The 18,991-nt window shown below is 45.6% G+C and overlaps 1 protein-coding gene across 1 annotated transcript in view; it reads left to right on the forward strand.

Moving 5' to 3' along the window:
• The window catches only part of HUNK (hormonally up-regulated Neu-associated kinase), a 105,898-nt gene that overhangs the window by 46,530 nt on the left and 40,377 nt on the right, over positions 1-18,991 (forward strand). Inside the window, exons 3-4 of the mRNA XM_036851392.1 lie at positions 6,153-6,208; positions 11,630-11,765. Of these exons, the coding sequence (XP_036707287.1) occupies positions 6,153-6,208; positions 11,630-11,765 (192 nt within the window). The remainder of the gene's footprint in view (positions 1-6,152; positions 6,209-11,629; positions 11,766-18,991) is intronic.

Below are 18,991 nucleotides of genomic sequence, written 5' to 3' on the forward strand. Positions count from 1 at the left end.
GAGTGGCCCATTTTCTCATTTCCGCGGTGAATGGCCCTGCCAGGTGGCCCTTCTCGTGACGCCATTTTCCAAAGAAGAATCAGAAGCTCAGAGAGTTTAAGTAACTTGCCCAGGGCGGCTCAGCGGGTCAGTTAGAGAGACCCAGCCTCCAGAGCCTGCCTCCTTCCCTCCCCAGGCTGCCGTGTTGGTCCAGGCCTTGCTCAGCCCCTCCGCCCTGGGCCTTCACCAGCTCTTCCCCAGCTCCCCCATGTCTCCCTCTGTCCTCTTCTCCCTTCCCTGGAAGCCTGGCAGCCTCGATTTTATGCCCCTCCGTTCCTCACTTTCATCTTGGGTCTCAGCGCTGAGTGGCCCCTGGAGGCTCTCGAGTTCAGGCCCGGGGTTTGTTAGAGGCCTGACCTTCGACCTTCACTGCATGGCCAGGTGAGGCCCAGGGGAGAAACTCTTCCTGCATTCCCATCCCAGTATTCTGGAAGCGTGTGCGTGCAGGTGCACACAGACACACGTACACACGAACATGTGTGCTCGCACACACACGTGGGTGTGCGTGCAACACATATTCGCACACGTGCAGTCTCGTACAAGTACCCGTACACAGATGTGTGCTTTCCCCGTAAGCGTGCACACACACCTTCCCACTCGGGCCTCTGCTCTGCAGCGAGCCGGGAGCCGCTGCTCCTCCCCTCCCCCATGGCGCCCCAGGACCCTGCGTTTGCTATGGCAACAGCCTCCTCCCCTCCACCCCTCAGTCTGGGAGGGCAGAGTTCCTGGTGGCCAGTCTCCAAATCTTAGAGATTATCACTTTTAAAGAAATGCAAGGAACCTCTGGGTGGGTGGGTGGGTGGGGAGGGGGAGGGGTGCTTGGTAGCCTGTGGGTGAACCTTTAATTATTAGTGCGGCCTGTTCGAGCTTGTTCTTTTGAAATAACCTAGAACAAAGGGCTGGTGATTAGGGCTCTCCCCTTGGGCCTTCTCTCAATCTCTGGAAAGATGCCTACCCACCCCCACTCCCCACCCCCAAACACCGTAGGGAACAGGACCCAATGTTTGGTCTGCCGAGGGCTGCCATGATGAGTCCCACTGGGCATTTTTCCTGGAACTGCCCAGTTACTAGAGATGGGTCCAGAAGCCTCTGAGCCTGCACTCTGGGCCTGGCTGCCTCATGCTTTGCCAAAGGCCACTTCACTGGCTACTTTCCTTTGTTCCTAAGGCACACCATTGCCACTCCTGTCCCCCAGCGCTGTCCTAGTCAGTGGGTCCTCCACACGTGCCCCATCCCCTTTCTTGCTTGTCCTGACTCCTCTTGGAAGCCCCTTTGGCCAAGGAAAAGCTATTTCCTCTCCATCCAGGGACCGTTTTCTTTCCTTCCCTTTGGCTTTCAGTTACAAGTTCACACCACCTCAAGTTTGCCAGCCACAGAGAGGAACTTCTCACACTGCAGGTCGGGAGGAAGAGCCCTCCACTTCTCTCTCGTCTCCACAAAGTGGTTAATCCGATCAAGGACCGTACATGGGAAATTGAGCATTGCCCCATCATCAAGTGCAAACCAGTCAGCTGTCACAACCTTCCTTCCCATCTGACAGATCTGACACTTAACACAGACAAATATTTTGCTTTCGGGATGGAGCTAAAAACCATGCTTTTCACATGGACCATGGGGAGGTTTTCTGGATTATAGAGGCCTGCCAGTATATGTGTGTGTGTGTGTATTGTATACTTAAGGTACATTGTGATACACTAACACTAAAGCCTTGTGAATAAATTCATCCTTCTTCTATTACTCATGTAGTTATCTTTCAGTTTCTGGCCTTTTGGGTCATATGTTGAGTAGCTGGGCAGAGGGTCTGAGTGGCCCACTGTGCTGAATGGATTCGTAATTAACTTCAGACGGTAAGGATACTCCGCAGTGAACATCCTGAATGAGGTGCTTGGTGGTGGCCGTAGCATTCCTAGTACTGATCTCTTAGGAAGGGGGAAAATATCCAAGAGCTACTTAAAAAATTAATAGATTTTATTTTTAAAAGCAGTTTTAGGTTTACAGAAAAATTGTGCAGAACTGCAGAGTTCCCACCTCCCTTCTACATTGTTTTCCCTATTATTAGTATCTTATGATAGTGTAGGACATTGGTTACAATTGGTGAACCAATATTGATACATTATTATTAAATAACATCCACAGTTTACATTAGGGTTCATTAGGGTACATAGTACATTAGGATACTCTTTGTGTTACACATTCTATGGGTTTTGACAAATGCATGATGTCATGTAGCTACCATTATAGTATACAGAATAATTTTACCACCCTAAAAAAATGTGTTCCACCTATTCATTCTAGCCCTCCTCCTGCAACCTCTGGCAACCAGTGATTTTTTTTCACTGTCTATAGTTTTGTCTTTTCCAGAATTTGGAATCATACAGTATGTAGTCTGTTCAGACTACTTTCATTTAAAAACATGCATTTAGGGTTCCTCCATGACTTTCATGACTTGATAACTCATTTCTTCTTAGGGCTGAATAATATTCCATTGTCTGAGATGTCCCCCAATTTGTTTATCCATTCACCTACTGAAGGATATCTTGGTTGCTTCCAAGTTTTGACAATTACGAATGAAGCTGCTGTAAACATTCGTGTCCATAAGTTTTCAATGCATTTGGGTAAAAACCTCGGCTAAAATGACTTTTTAAAATATGATTTTAGACCCTTTTTTCCTAAAGAGTCAGAAGGAAAGTCTTCTTCTCCTCTTTCTAGATAAATCTCCAAAGACAAAGCAGGAGGTGGAAATAAAGCCAAAAGAGGTTGAATGTTCCCTTCATTTGGGTAGATTAAGTACACTGATCTGGGCAGAGACTGATGTAGCTACCTTACCATTAACTAGCCATGGAGGCAGTTAGATTGTTATCACTGAAATCTTTCAGAAACCTTAACAGAAGGGTATGGGTAAACAACCCATTAACCAGGTTTGTTCTGAGCATTTTTCCTAGGGGTTGGGGTGGGTGGCTATGGGATGCAAAGGGTGAAAAAAAAAACTGATTTCATATTTCTCATTTTGCCTAAGAATTACATTTTAATGCTTTCTCCCCTGGTTTTATGACCTTTTCCCGATTTTAAAAGTGGGCTTTTTTTTTTTTTTCTACATTTTTCTCTTAGTTTTAGCCTTCTATTTATATCATTCTTCTAATCACTGTGGTTGTTCTCTGGGCTTTTGTGGCCCCAGAATTATCCAGCTTAGTCTTATTATTCTTGACAATTGCATTCTTTTACCTCACCTCTTTAAGCTGTTTTCCTTTATAGTATTTGTTCTGAACCAAATTTCTCCTTTAATGCCTTAGTGTGGCTTCCATGCTTCCCAGGGAAAGAGGTTTAATTTTGCTGGAAACAAACTGTGGCTCTCCTTTAGATTAAAATAATGCTGCTGCTTTATAATCAGTTTTCACAGAATCACAGTTTGGGCTATTGCTGGCACACTGTTTTTCTGAGTCTGTGCAAGTGGCTGGGAATTACCGTATATGCTTGAATATAAGGGTGTTGTCTTCTGTCCCCATCCTCTTCAGGAAAGAGGAAGTGCCTTACAGAGTGCTTGCAAAGTCTCTGATAGTATGGGGGTACAATCTCAATTACTTTATTTTCAACAACAAAGGACCAGTTAACCTTGGCCTGACTCACTGATGACTTTGGGAACTCTAGAAGTCGCCTGAGGAAACCAATAGAAAGGGAGGCATTTTGCGCAGCTTTAATAATAACTTCTAAAGAGATATGACTCACAATTGTGATAGTTTGTGAGACCACTCTAAAATCGATTCACTCAGCAGATAATTTATAGAGATTTTAAATGGGCTCTTGTTATTTAAATGACTTGGGATAATATTTCCAGCAAGCACATCACAGACAGATTCGAAAAGTGCTTTATCTCAAATATCCAATCAACTTAAAGATCATCTTACACTGGAAACAGTGGGAGATCATTCTGTCATCCTGCTCCTGCCTGCCACAAGTTTGAATGAAACTGTGTCATAAAATGTGAGGGTGTGGGAACAATATTTCTACAATTAATTATGTTAAGGTGATAGTATATGCTCTTAAATAAGATGGTGCAGCTTCATAGGTAAATAGTATAAATAGTCATTTGATAATTTCATTGCATTTCTAAAAATTATATATTTGTGTTTTCCAAAAACCCTTCTGAGGGGCAGGGTCCTCCCACTGGGAAAGTAAGGAGGATCATCTTGTATTGGGGGTCGCCCTGCATTTGGACATATGTGACATCTTTTAAAGCCTGGCACAGTTTTTCAAGTGTATCGTTTCATTTGAATTGAAGTGCAGGTATACAGTTCTTCCCGTTGGTGGGTGCATGTGGATTGGAGACTATCGATTTACCTTCCCCAGCTGCCAGTTCAACGCAGTCTCCCTTATTCAAGTGTCCAGCCTTAAGGCTACCGGCCACCTTCCAATTTTGAAATCCACTGGTCACTGTTCAGAGCCCATCTTTTTCTGCGCTTGACTCCTTAACGCTTCTCGTCTTGAAATGCTGCCCTTTTGTCGTCCTGTGCCAATACTTCCCCGACTCTTTCTTCCCAGCCAGCTCTGAATGTTGGTGTTCCCACCAGCATGTCGTCCTTGGTCTTTTCACCCTCATTCTCTACCCTCTCCCCTGGGCATCTCATGTCCTTTCCAGGCTCAGCTTCTACCCATACTGAGCTTGAAAATTGGTAGGCTGGATCTTGCCTGCAAGGTTGGCCCACGCACTGTGATTGTTATTGTTGTTTTAAATGTGAATTTGTTGCCAACATTTAAAAAACTGGGATGGAATCTAGATTTCTGGCTTCTCTTGGGAAACAGGATGAGCTGGCAGTGCTGGGACCAAGCTGTGAGCCACTGGCCCCGTTAAATGGGACACTTTTGCTCTCCTGGCTACCACGGTCCTAGCAACTGCTGCTTCCCTTGCCTCTGCACTTTGAAGAAGTGCTATCAGTTGCCATTTCTGTTTATCATGACCACACTATTCTAGTCCTAACAATAGAGATAAGAGGACAAAAATAATTCTATTGGCCATGTCTCTATTCAGAAGTGGGAAAATAAAAGCTGGACCAAGAATGCTGTGTTTCAAAATAATGGAAGAAATCATTTTGTGTGTGTATAGAAGGGAAGAATATTCTTACATATTTAATGTTCATGGTGTGTCTGAATTGACAGGCTGCAACTTAAGATGCTCATAGTCGTTGACATAGATGGCTTATACTTTTGCCCGTGTTTTTTCCTTCTGAAATCCCAAACGATCTCTTTGGTAATGTAGATTCATTGGTATTTGCTGAGTATGGAATTGTGCAAAGGTACTGGGGCATAGTGGTAAGCAAGGCAGATATGTTTCTTGCCTTCAAGGGGCTTACAGTCAGCTTGTACAGATACCACAGGCCCCTCACACTCAACATGACCCTGGGTGCATTTCTCCCTCCCACCTTCTGAATCATCTCAGTGTCCATGATCAAAGTCACCCATCTGATTAGCAATCTTCATTCCATCTGCAAACTTAATTTCCTTTGGTCATGTAATGTTAACATATCCTTGGGCATAATACCAAGGATTAGGACCCTGACATCTTTGGGGTCTATTTTTCTGCCCACCATAATAGCTGCTTGCTAAATTGATTTATTATCACTTGCCAACTTGTGGATTGGGCTCCAAGCATGGAGGTTGTAGGACCGATAATTATGTTAGCTTTCCATTTTTTTTTTTTTAAAACTGTCTCCCTGAATTTTCCTTACTCTGGCTGGTTTTGCTCACCGTCTCACAAACATGTGGCCACATTTGTATTTCCCTGACTGTTCGAACAGTGCCTGCCTTGAATGATGCTTCCACTGTCTCCTGGTCTTATTAACTTCCAAGTTTCAGCTTTGGTCCCATTTCTTTTGGAAACTGATTTGTTCTGCCCTTCTTGCTCCCCATCTTATCTGAAATCCTTTAGCTTTTTCAGTCTGCAGCAATTACTTATATCATGTTTTATAAATATTTACTTATTGATTGTGTGAGTTTTGGCAGAAAGCCTTATGGGTTGGTTCAAAGTGGCTCTAAAACAGTTCGTTTCCCTTGAGAAGCAAAATGTTATTCCACCATTTCAAGTGCTTATCTGAAATGTTGTATGGTTTTGTTTATTTCAGAGACTTGAAGATAGAAAACTTGCTGCTAGATGAAGACAATAATATCAAGCTGATTGGTATGACTTTTTTTTTAAAGCAAGATTATCCTCTAAGTGCTGTGTTATCAATTCTCAGTTATTTGTTTCTGACTTTGAAAATTATCATGGTCTATTTCTAATCCCCAGACAATACATCTAGTTCGCCTCCTTTTACCTGCAACATTTAACAATGGTTTGGAAAAAGAAAATTATTTTTAATAAGTTTGACATAAAACATGTTGTTAGGATTCTTCAAACTTCTGCTTCTCTGTTAATTCAGATGGAGCTGAACTTTTATAGGGGTTCTTTTTATCTGAATTCACCAGAAAGCTTCTTAAAAATAGTGGAAAATAGTTTGGTTCAGAAATGCTGCCCTTAGCTTGGCCATGCCTTGTTTTACTTTTCAGTGAATGTAGAGGCACTGAAATCAGGGGGAATGTGACCTACCTTCTCATTTTAATATCTTTAGCCAAGCCCTGTAGTACACTGATGGTCGTGCAAAGAGAAATCCCCACAGAGGGATCCTTTAGAGGTCTGTCCCAATCAGAAGGAGGTTCCAGGATGGAGTGAATCATAATTGGTTCACAAGTCAGGGTCCAGAAGAGAATTCACTCCATGGCTTATTCTCTAGAATTCCGCTTCTGTTTGCCTGTTTTGTTGCTCTTGGCAAAACCTCAGGGCATCATTTTCCACCCAGATATTAGCATCATCTTTTATTCCTTTCTTTCTTTTCCTACCTCAAGTGCAAGTAATTTCTTCCACCTCAATGGCTTGAAAAAACTTTATATTAGAAGAAAAGAGAAGGATCAATAGAACTTTGTGAATTTTAACTTTTGTACCCAAGAAGGAAATTTTGTTTGTCAAATTCTGAAAACCGTCTCAAGACTTTCTAAAACATATCATTCAAGTGACCAATTATATTCTTTGGAAGCCCAGTTGGCTTCCAACCCAGAAACAGGCAAGAGGCTGCAAGGGACTCCAGACCCCTTGGCTGGGTGATTAGGCACCACTGACAGGTGTTGATAAATACACCCATTATTAGGAGATTAACAATTAAGAGGAAACCAGTTTCCCCCCCCCCCCCCCAAAGATTTTATAGGAGGTATTGTTAAAAGATTCCTGGATGATTCAAAGAATTTTTTTTTAATCAAATTGTTTTACTATTGCATCTGAGTTGTCCTGAGGGCCAAATGCAGCAGCACTAAACAAGGCAGACACTGAAATGCCTGCAGGATGTCTTTCTGGTCCTGGTTTCCGGGATCTGCGGTATTGAACAAAGGCATGTCCTGGTGAGGGGGGTGGTGAGGAATGGAGGAAAGGAGATTGTTTTTTAGGTTCCCTGGCAGGGTGACCTGGAACTTGTCTTTGGAAAGTGTGTAGGTGACAGTCACAGAGTTGCCCTAAAGCTGCAGAGATTATAAGAGAACAGGCTGTGTGAAGGCTGGATGTCCATGACCTTACGAGTTAGAATAATCCACTTCCCCTGCGCACCGTCTATACTGAGGCTGGTAATTCCAGCAAAGTGCAGGCCACCGGCAGGGGGTCTCCCTACCCACCCAGCATCCCCTACACTGTTTCTTCCCTTCACTTTGCCTCACTGTCTGCCCCTGTGCTTGCTTTCCCTTGTCTCTCTTCAAATGATAGCCCTAGACGACCATTTGTGAGAGTATACAGTGTTGAAAAGCACAGATCTTTTCATTGCTGAGAAGATCCTCGAAGAACCAATCTCTGTCAACAGCAGATGCATTTAATAAGTAGCTCACAGATTGGCCACATAATAAACCCTCTTAGAGGAGACCTGTACAAATAAGATGAAGACAGGATGGACCTAAATTAGAGCCCACAGTTGCCTTGGGATGAGTGGTGGACCCTTTGGATAGCAGGAGCCATTTTACTCAGTCATCATCTCCCAGCTTGGCAACCGCTGGATTGGTACCCACGCAGGGATTTCAGCTCATCCAGACAAAATGGGCCATGTCAGAAACCAGGTGTCAGAAACTGGAATTCCCAAAATTGCTCAAAAGGAGGCTCTGATAATTAGATGCCCCTTTGTTAGAACTTTTCACTTGGCGCCTAATTCTCTCATGATCAGCTAAAACCAAAGAGTGCTAACGCACGTCCTAATGGAAGGAGACATTATGCCATCCCAGAGGGCAGTTGGGAATTGCGTTTTGTTTAGCAGAATCTGCCGTTTCCTCATTTCTTTCATAAAGAGGAGGCCGAAGGAGGGGAGGGAAGATGCTGGAGGCAAGGAAGGCCCATGGTCTTGTGGGTTTTCTTGCCCCTGGGTTGGGCAATTTGGATCAAATGTCTCTACAACTGTCCTTTTGCAGCTTCAAAGTCCTTTGAACCTTTTCTTCAAAGGAATTACCTAGTTGTTTATTCAAAGGTTGATTATAGCTATTACCATTTTCTCTTAATAGTTTCTCTTTCAAATAATCTGATTTAAATAAATTTACTTAAGCCATGTTTCAAGTTAACTAGAATTAGCTGGAATGAGATTTGATTTAATCAGGATCCTTCCCCCCCCCCACGCCCCCCCCCCCCACCCCCTTTAAAAGAAAAAAAAAGCAGTTTGATGTTTTTAGTTTAGTATAATCTTAAAATGTATCAGCCACAACTTAAAACGATTTTGCACTTCAGTTTTCCAAAACAGCATTCATTTGGATGTCTTTTGAAATTCATTGCGTAGCTCCCAGAAAATTGAGTGATAATTGGCTTATGTGTTTACCAAATCTAATTGAGGCAGACCCATGTGACATTACTGGGAGGCGAAATACTCCCTAGTTTCACAATTCTAATTATAGGCATATGTGTTAAATTTTAATAATTACAGTTATGAATGTGAAACATATTAGTTATTTCTCTACAATATATTTTAAATTAAACCCTTTCGGCTAGGTCAACATAAGTCACTTAAAATGTATATTTTATCTTCTCCATTCCCCAGATCCTCTGCTTATTTATCTTCTTGAAACTTAAGACAAGGCAAGAGGCTGTGTGCACAAGCTTGCCTGGGAGCAAAGGGGGGTGATCTGGTCTCTTATCTCCCCTCCCCTGCCCTCTTTTAAAATCAAGCACTTTGTTGTAGACCCCAAGTCAGGAGGTGAGGGAGTAATTGAAGGAGTTAATGGAACCCCACGGAGATTCGAAAGGGAGGCTTTTAGTTTAGGGGCTCTTAGGAGACTGGGCCTCTAACATGACTGTTAAAGAAATTTTCCTTGAAATGTTGGCCCAGTTAATCTGATGTGTATTCCATGGTGCTACCTCTCCATCTTACCATGGTGGGTGTTCTTTACACATTGGTTGTTTCCTTAAATTTCCTTTGGGAGTTTTAAGTGGCCGTTCAGTTTAAAGCTCAGTATGATTTTTCTACTTATGATCCCCCCACTTCTCCCACTTCAGTGATACCACAGGGTGGGACCCGAGAGCAGGGCCCTCAGATCCTTCTGAACAGAGATCTCCTCCTAATCCGAGAGAGCCGTGGAGCCCCTGAAGGGCCTTTTTGGGCAGGTTATGTGCGGTCTGCTAGTGCAGGCTGGGCCGATGGGAAAAGAAATCGGGGCCTTTTGTCTCCCTATTTGTTAGGGTGGGAGCGCAAGAGTAGAGAGCAGAGGAAGAGAGGAGGAGGGAGATTAAGAGAAAGGAATAAAATCATATTTTAAAAAACTCTTCCAAACAAAAGAAGAGTCAAGTATGTGAACAGGCAGCATTCCTGGTTGGTTTGCTCACCCCGATTTTGGTTCTGATTCTTCATTCCAGTCTTGAGCTGAAGAGTTTGGGTGATCTGCAGAGCCTTGATGTGTTTTCAGAGCTCTGCTTGGATGGGGTTCTATTTATTTATTTTTTAAAATTTTATTTATTTTTAAATTTATTTTTGGCTGCTTTGGGTCTTCGTTGCTGCACGCAGGCTTTTTCTAGTTGCAGTGAGCAGGGGCTACTCTTCGTTGCCATGGTTGGGCCTCTCACCATGGTGGCTTCTCTTGTTGTGGAGCACAGGCTCTAGGCACACAGGCTTCAGTAGTTGTGGCACACAGGCTCAGTAGTTGTGGCTCGCGGGCTCTAGAGCGCAGGCTCAGTAGTTGTGACGCACGGGCTTAGTTGCTCCACGGCATGTGGGATCTTCCCGGACCAGGGCTCGAACCCGTGTGCCTGGCATTGGTAGGCGGATTCCTAACCACTGAGCCACCAGGGAAGTCCTGGGGTTCTATTCAGAAGCGCTCTTTCCTTATACAGCTTACACCAGCGACTGTGGGGAGAGTTTTTCGTGGTGCATCTTGACCTGTGGTGTGTGAGTAACTTCGTGGGCTCGCAGTGCTGACCCACCCTATGTCTCTCCTTTCCTGAGCTTTTCTACAGCTTTCACAAGAGCCGTAGCTCTGCAGGTGGAGACGTGTTAGCCTCAAGGAGAAAACAGTCAACGAAATTAGATGTATATCTTGCCAGTTGAGAAAGTGCAAGGGTTTTGTTCCCCATGTGGAGCCTGTCTCTGACCACAGCCCCTTTCTGACTGAGCCCTGGGGGCTGAGCCTTCTGTTTGGGGACCAAAACCATAATATTTACATTGAAGTTCAAAGGAGGAGCCATGCTCTTAATTCTGCAATCAACAAAGATTGACGAAAGATATCAGATGAGGACCTAACACTAACAGCCCTCTAATGACCTGTCAGTTGCAGGATCTGTAAGGTCAAAAGTAAACACAGCACAAAAGGCACAATGGACCCAGTATGGCTTTAGATGCACTGGGCGCTTCTTTCTTCTTCCCCCCTGCCTTAATCATCCAGGAACAAAGCAATGCTAGGACGTCATTTAGTCTAGTTCTCATTGCTATCTTTCCGGCGTTATTTTTCCGGCCAACACTCAAGCGTTGTCTAAATTGTTGGGTGTATTTTTTCCCCCTCTTCAAATCACCATATGTTGCCTCATGCATTGGGAGCATTTTTAAGAGACTTGCATAAAATGAAAGGATTCAGCCAAAAAAGTCAGCCCTAACTAGTGGGATCGCATGTCACCTGGGGTGACACCAACACCAGCCAGAGAAAATCAATCTTCCTTCGGCTTTTTCCCACTTGGCCACTTGGAAGCCAGCAGGCTGACTCCAAGGACTTCTGCTCGTTTTCTCCTTCTGCCTTAGTCCTAGAAAGCAAGCCTGTCTTTTTTCTGGATGACTCATTTCCAAGATTTGATGAAAATATGTTTTGGTTCAACATACTTTTTAGCTCTCGCTGGATTTGACTGTGAGGCCTGATAGAAAATGTTTCCAGTTCAGCAAGGGAACTTTTGTCTTGAGACCCATATCCAGAGGTTACGGTTCACAGCTGCTGGGTTTCCTTTTGGATGTGAAATGATGTGTTAGCCCGAGAGAATGTTTCCTTTCCTGCTGCTTCCCCCAACCCTCCCCCCTTTTTCATTTCCATGGTTTTCTAATTCCGGGCTGGTTTTGTCCTCCCCTCTTTGCAGACTTTGGCTTGAGCAACTGTGCCGGGATCCTGGGCCACTCCGACCCGTTCAGCACACAGTGTGGCAGCCCCGCGTACGCCGCGCCCGAACTCCTCGCCAGGAAGAAATACGGCCCCAAAATCGATGTCTGGTCCATGTGAGTTATTGAGCTTCTAAGACTGAATGCTCCCTCCTGCTGTCTCCTCTGTCCCCTTCTTATGAAATAACCTTTGAGTATTTGATGAGCATGAATTATAATGATAGGCTCTGGGATATATATGCAGTGATTCTTTGGGGTCCTGACTTCCACCTCTGTTCTTTCTGTCTTTTCTCCATCAACTGCCCAAAAGGCCTTTATTAAAATTCATTAACGTGCTGGAAGGGAGGAAAACAGAGCTGTGCCGCCGCCGAGATCATGTTCTGGTTTCACGAGTCACTCATGGACTTCCCCTGCTTGGAGTCTCCCAAAGCTTTCCGTCAGCATCAGCATAAATCCCAGCCTTGGGGCCTGGCCCCAGACCTCACGGGTCTGCTCACCTCTCCTGCCTCTGCACCTATCACCCCACCCTCTGCTCACGGCTCTTCACACATGTCAGCTTCTGTTTTGTCTTCCCCACCTCTGGGCTTTGCACTCGCTATTTCTTTTCTTTTATTGAAGTATAGTTGGCGTATAATATCGTATTAGTTTCAGGTGTACAACATAGTGAGTGGTTCGACATTTATGTATATTACAAATTGATCAACACAATAAGTCTAGCAACCATCTGTCACTGTACAAAGTTATTGCCATATTATTGACTATATTCCCTATGCTGTAGATTACATCTCAGTAACTTATTTATTTTATAACTGGAAGTTTGTGCCTCTTAATCCCCTTCACCTATTTTGCTCAACCCCCCCATCCCCCTCCCCCCTGGCCAGCACTTGCTGTTGCTTTTGCCTGGAATGCCATTTCCCAGCTCTTTGAATGGCCCGTCCACTCCCACATTCCACTGTTAATCCAGTGTCACCACTGCAGAGTCCATCTCTTGTTCCAGGGATGCCTCAGCACCTGGCACAGAGCCTGGGCTGGAGAGGGATGGAGGGAGGGAGGGAGGGAGGAAGGAAGGAAGGAGGAAAAGGAGAGAAGGGAGGGAGGGAGGGAAAGAGGGAGGGAGGGACAGGCACTTCATCCAGGTGAACAGAAGCTAGAGGGTCAGGGGCTAAAGCTGGCAGAGGAAGCAGACAAAGGAATGTGAGGCAGTGAGGGGATTTCAGGAAGTTCTGGTTGGAGATTATTCAGAGGAACCAGAGATGAGACTGAGATTCTGAGGGCACCAGAATTCCCTGAACTTTCCCAGAAAGGGCCAGCTCTCCCTGGAACCGCCGCTCTGCTTGTTCAGCCAGCGGGTGAGACCAGTGAGTGGGGGATCAGCTTCCATTGCTGAGGGCTCAGAGTTAACTGTCCCCTTTGCTCCTCAGGACAACCTGTGAGGCTGGCTCTTACCCTCTTTTACACAGACAGGAGGGCAGCTCTGTGGTTAGTGTGGCCCAGAGCCCCCCAGCCTGTAGGTGTGGGAGCTGCGCTTGGCACTCAGGGCTGTTCACGCCTCAGCCCGAGCTCCCGGTTCCTTCCCTCTCTCCAGAGGATGTGTGAAGGCTGCAGGTGGAGAGGGTGCCGTGTGCTGCTGACCTGCTGGGGGCCACTGGGGTAGGGGGGAGTGGCGGAAGGAAGCAGAGGCAGAAGATCCCTCCTCTCTGAGGTGCGCTGGGTGGTGAGACTGGCAGTGCTAATCACAGACTCTTTTTATACTGTGCCCAGGCGGGCCTCAGAATCCTTCTCAACACAGCCCTCCAGGCAGCCAACACCAATGGGTCAGAGTCAATACACAGGTGAAATCCATTCTTGGTGTCATAAGTGTCTGGCACGTAATCTGCCCTTAATAAGTATTTATTTATTAATGGGTGAATATGAAAGTTTGAGTCTATAGTCATTCTCTCTCCTTAACAGTTAGGGAACGTATTTAGGCTAAATGGAAAGCTTTGAGAGGGATGATTTGTGTACCAAAAAAAAAAAAAAAAAATGTGGAGAATGGGGAGTCTGAAAGACCAGGGGTTCAGGGGTGTCACGTAACTGTGGTGACAGGCAGTGGGGTGGGCGACATAGTGATCAGAGGGAAAGAGAGGTTGGAGAAGAGGTGACAGTTTGCTCTTGAGGTCCTGCTCTCGAGGGGACTGGACAATACAGTGTCATCCCTGGTTGTCATGGTGATGAAGCTCAGCCTGTGTGAGAGGGACCCTTTCTGGCCCATGACTAACAAAGCGGGCATCTCCGCAAAGTCTAGAACTGCTGGTAGAAGGAAGGAAGGAAGGAAGGCAGGAAGGAAGGAGCCAGTGGATTGCCAGAGCTGTAGGAGAGCGCCTGGCCTTATAACCAGCCTGGGGTCACTCGTCCCCTTGTGCTAACACTAAGATGGGGACAAATCATTTATCCTGTGTGGGGAAATATAAAGGAAAATGAAAAGCACAGGCTGCAAAAGGCAGCACCATCCGACAGTCAGTATTAAGCTCGGACTTTGTTCTTACCTCTTCTTCCAAGTCCCTTGACGCGGGAAAGGAATCCACATTTAGTGACCACAGATGCTCCATTTCTTAGTTTTGGGGCCCCATGATTAAAATAAAGGGACTTGGGACTTCCCTGGGGGCACAGTGGTTAAGAATCCGCTTGCCAATGCAAGGGACACGGGTTTGAGCCCTGGTCCGGGAAGATCCCACATTCTACGGAGTAACTAAGCCCGTGCACCACAACTGCTGAGCCTGAGCTCTAGAGCCCGCGAGCCCCAACTGCTGAGCCTGTGTGCCACAACTACTGAAGCCCACGCGCCTCGAGCCCGTGCTCCGCAACAAGAAAAGCCACCGCAATGAGAAGCCTGTGCACCACAACGAAGAGTAGCCCCTGCTCGCCGCAACTAGAGAAAGCCCGCACACAGCAACGAAGACCCAACGCAACCAAAGATAAATTAAACAATAAATAAATAAAATAAAATAAAGGGACTTGGTCCATTGCCACCTGCTGTGTCGCCATCCATCCAGTGACTCTACCCAGAAGTAATGGTGGCCTCGGAGGAGGGCAGGTGAAGGGGAAGCTGCAGGAGGAATGGAGATGACCCGAGACCAGGACGCCCGGACTCTTCGCCTCCCGCCCCCACCCTGGCTGCTGGCCTGGTGAGGCTGTGTCTGGGGCAGCTGGACACTTCTTTGCTAACCTCCACTTAATCGCATTTTTTTCAAGAAGATGATGTGCAGCTGAAAGTCTCCTGAAAGCTCTAATCGGGCCATATTCTTAGTCATGATACCATCAAGTAATGTATGTGAAAGCCTTTGATAAACGGTTATACACTTTACAGACACTGGGCTTCATCTGATCACGGCAAAGCTCTGGAGGCCCGTGTGGGATGCGTCCAGGTAAACCAGAAACCGCAGCCCCCCGAGTCCCTGTTCCGGTGCCCTGAGGTGGGGAGTTGAGGTGGAGTAAATTCTTACCCTTGCTCAGCCACAAAGGGTCGTGTTTTATTCCTTCTTAGAAACGAGGTTTCCCCAGAGCAGCTCTGTGTTAGCTGACTCTCTGGAACATTCCCTAGGAGAAGAGACCACATGACCCACACCCAATTCACAGGGATGGTATAAACTCGGCCCTTTTTAGAAGCTGTTGATAAAGCTTAAAAAACAAAAGGAAGCTATGTGAGCCCTATATTGGCTTACTAGAGATTTGTTCATTCGGCAGATATTTGTGGAGCCAGGCCCTGTGCCGAGTTCCGAGTGCACAATGGTCCGTCCTGCTCCTGTAATGATCGCTGTTAACCCTCACATACTTCCCACCGAGTGACGAGCAGCGTTCCAAGGGCTCTGCGGGTTTTAGCTCATCTCGTCTGCCTCACAGCGCTTCAAGGGAGTGCTCTGTTGTCCCACTTTACAGATGAGGACACTGAGGCATGAAGAGCTGAAGGCACTTGCCCAGATAACACACAGCTGGTGTGCGATCAAGCCAAGATGGACTGAGGTGGTTTGACTCTAGAGTCTGCCTTTAATTGTCACCCTCTACTGCTTCTACTATGTTGTACTTACTCTTGTAGGGTTTACAAACTAGTGGGGCAGACGGACAATTTTTAAAAAGCTGTAAACTCAGTGCGGTAATGGCTGTGGAAGAAGTGGGCGGGATGCAGGGCACAAGGATGGGGGTGGCCTCTTGAGAAGACCTCAAAGCCAAATCCTAAGGATGAGAAGAATCAGCTATGGGAAGAAGAAGGTGTGGGAGAAGGCTGTAGGCAGACAGCACAGGATGTGTGAAGGCTGTAGAGTGGGAAGGGGTGGGAAGGGGTTTGAATTTTGCCCTAAAGGTAGTGAGAGACTATTGGACAATTATAAGCAGGTGGGTAACAAAAAAGTTATGGATTGAATTGTGTCCCTCCAGAAAAAGGCATGTGGAGTCCTAAACCCCAGGACCTCAGAATATGACCTTACTTAGAGATCGGGTCTTTAATGAGCTAAATGAGGTCATTAGGATGGGCTGTAGTCCAATATGATTGTGTCCTCACATAAAGGGGAAATTTGGACACAGAGAGAAGACTATGTGACAATGAAAGCAGGGATCAGGGTGATGCATCTAGAAGCCAAGGAACCCCAGATGGCCAGCAAACCACCAGAGGCTCGGGGAGCAGCAAGGAACAGATGCTCATTCACTGCCCTCAGGAGACACCAACACTGCCAACACCTTCATCACAGACTCTGCGCCTCCAGAATTGTGAGATTTCCTTTGTTTAAGCTCTGCAATCTCAGCAAAGGTGAAAGGTGAGTAAAAACTCACCACTCCAGATCCCAAGAGCCATTCTCCTTCCCAGTGAATCAAGTGCACTAATTGACAAGTGAAACGGACTAGCTGAAGTCTTGGTCACCCCTCACAGCCCCCCAGCAGAGGTCACCAAAAGGTCAGACCATATACCGAAGTCTCAGTCCTTGCTGTTCCCCATATATTATTGGCTGCATGAAAACCAGAAACAAAAGAAAACCACCAACATGTAGAATTTCATTCACATAATGGTGGGAGAGTCCCTGGAGCAAGAGAGGACAAGCCTTGGTGCAGAAGCACTTTTCAAGAGGCCTCTGTGTCACCTTTTCTCATGTCTCTTTGGGCAAAGCAGAGTGCATGGCCAATCCCAGAGTCAAGAGGAGAGATAGATTCCACCCCCTGATGGAGGAGTAGCAAGGAATTTGTGGTCTTTGTTTTTTTTTGTTTGTTTGTTTTGCAATTGAACATACTTATCTACTCCTATGGACAAGTGTGTTCCCCCCAAAATTCATACTTTGTAGCCCTAACCCCCAGTGTGATGGTATCTGGAGGTTGGGCCTTTGGGAGGTCATGAGGGTGGAGCCTTCATTATGGCATTGGTGTTCTTTTAAGAAGAGATTGCTCACTCCCTAACATGTGAGGACACGGGGAGAAGGTGGCCGTCTACAAGCCAGGAAAAGAGACCTCCCCAGAACCTGGCCACGCTGGCACCCTGATCCAGACTTCCAGCCTCCCGAACTGTGAGAAAATAAATTTCTGGTGGTTAAACTACCCTGTCGGTGGTATTTTGTTATGGCAGCCCAAGCTGACCAAGATACCTGCTTATAGGTGACCTAGAAGTCTCACCTAAAAACAAATAGTGCATGTCAGGAGGCACGGTGCTGAGAACAAATGAGGCTGCCCAGCTGGGTTAAATTCAAGAAGGCATCAGAGGAGCCTTTAATCTGCTCCTGAGGGATGACGTGGAGTTTGCCAGATGGAGAAAAGGAGGGGAAACTTTCCAGGCAGAGGGAACAGCCTATGCAAAGGCGGGTAGTTGTGAAAAGTCTGATTCCTCCTGCTCTTAATCTTGGAGAAAACAAAACTTCAGAACCTTCTTTAAGAGATTACTTTTCCACTGCTTTGGGGTGTTGTGTCTGAGATACTGGTTAGGTTTCTGTTTGGTGCCCATGACTTTGCTGGCGGCATTGGAAATGGAAAACCCAAAGAGAATTTAATTTTAAAGGCTGTTTAAAAAGAGAGTGAAAGTGGGACCAATTTTCTTCCTGGGTCAGACACCAGTATTATAAAACATCCCTTTTATTGTTCTGAAACAATAAAATGAAGAGTTCGCTTCCAAAATCAAAGCAAACTCCCGTCTCCAGAGGTTTTTTTTGGACCTTGACAGATGGATGGGGCCTTTCTTCAAGACTTCTGACACTGACTCAGGAAGAAAACCAGCTTGTCATTCAAGGAAAGCTTGGGAAAGAAAGCTCTTCCCCACAAATGGAGCCCCCAGGATCCTCCTCCTCTAGTGAATCAGGAATTAACAATGGAAATGGAAAAATGTGTGTGCCATCTTGGGGAATTCCCATTATTTTCAATGATCATTGTTTTTGTATTTGAACTGTATATGAATACCTTTAAAATCATTCACTTCTTTCCTTTAACCCCTATGAATGAAATATCTATATCTCTATCTCCAGTGAATTTTGAAACTTCAGACACAAAAATTAAATATTTATTCTGGTGCAGTGAACTTTTTTTATTGCAACTGACTTTTCCTCAGAGTGACATATATGCTAATTTAAAAAACCCTTTAATGCAGATGTACTTTTTAAATGAAAAGAATCCAAATTAACTTAATTTTCAAAATATTACAATGCTCTTGGGAGAACTTCGGTGAATCTCTAAGGGTAGGGAAAACGGAAATTGAGAGTTCTATCCCCAAAACATTGAGAATGCAACATTTTTTCACCAAAGCTGCTCTCTGCTCTCGTGGGGGCATCTGAGGTGAGGGAAGCATTTGTGTGAAGACCTGGTACTTAGTGGAGTGTCCTGCATAATACACCCAGAGCACCCTCCCAGGCTCACTGAGTCTGTTTTCACTTTGTGGGAAATCTCTGTTCCAGTGCTGTCCCTTTGGGTAGACAAGTTGGCCGAGGGGTGCCATCTTGTTCCCAGCCCTACTATCCCCATATAGACCTAAGCATTCAGGAGGGAGAGCGGGAGAATTTGTTCCAGTCCTCAGGCTCTGTTTTGTAAAAGTACTACCAGACACCAGCAGCTACTTCCAGGGCTCAAATCTGGAACGATAGCCTTTTCTCTTCATTCAGGCCCCCTTAAAATGAAAGATGGCAGGAGAAGCAGGCAGAAAGAGGAGCCTGATGGCTTCTTTTGGGTAGTTTAGAGCTTTTGGCTTTTCAAAGAGAAGGTTTCTTTAGCTTCTGAGCTTTTTCAGTTATAAAATACAAGACTTTTTTGTTTTTGTAGCCAGCATGTGCATTTAAAATAGAAGAGGAAAAGGAAGAAAGGAAAAGTCGGGGCGGGGGGGAGAAGCCTTAAAATCCACAAGAAAA

Source organism: Balaenoptera musculus, chromosome 4, assembly GCF_009873245.2.
Source record: "Balaenoptera musculus isolate JJ_BM4_2016_0621 chromosome 4, mBalMus1.pri.v3, whole genome shotgun sequence".
Lineage (NCBI taxonomy): Eukaryota > Metazoa > Chordata > Mammalia > Artiodactyla > Balaenopteridae > Balaenoptera > Balaenoptera musculus.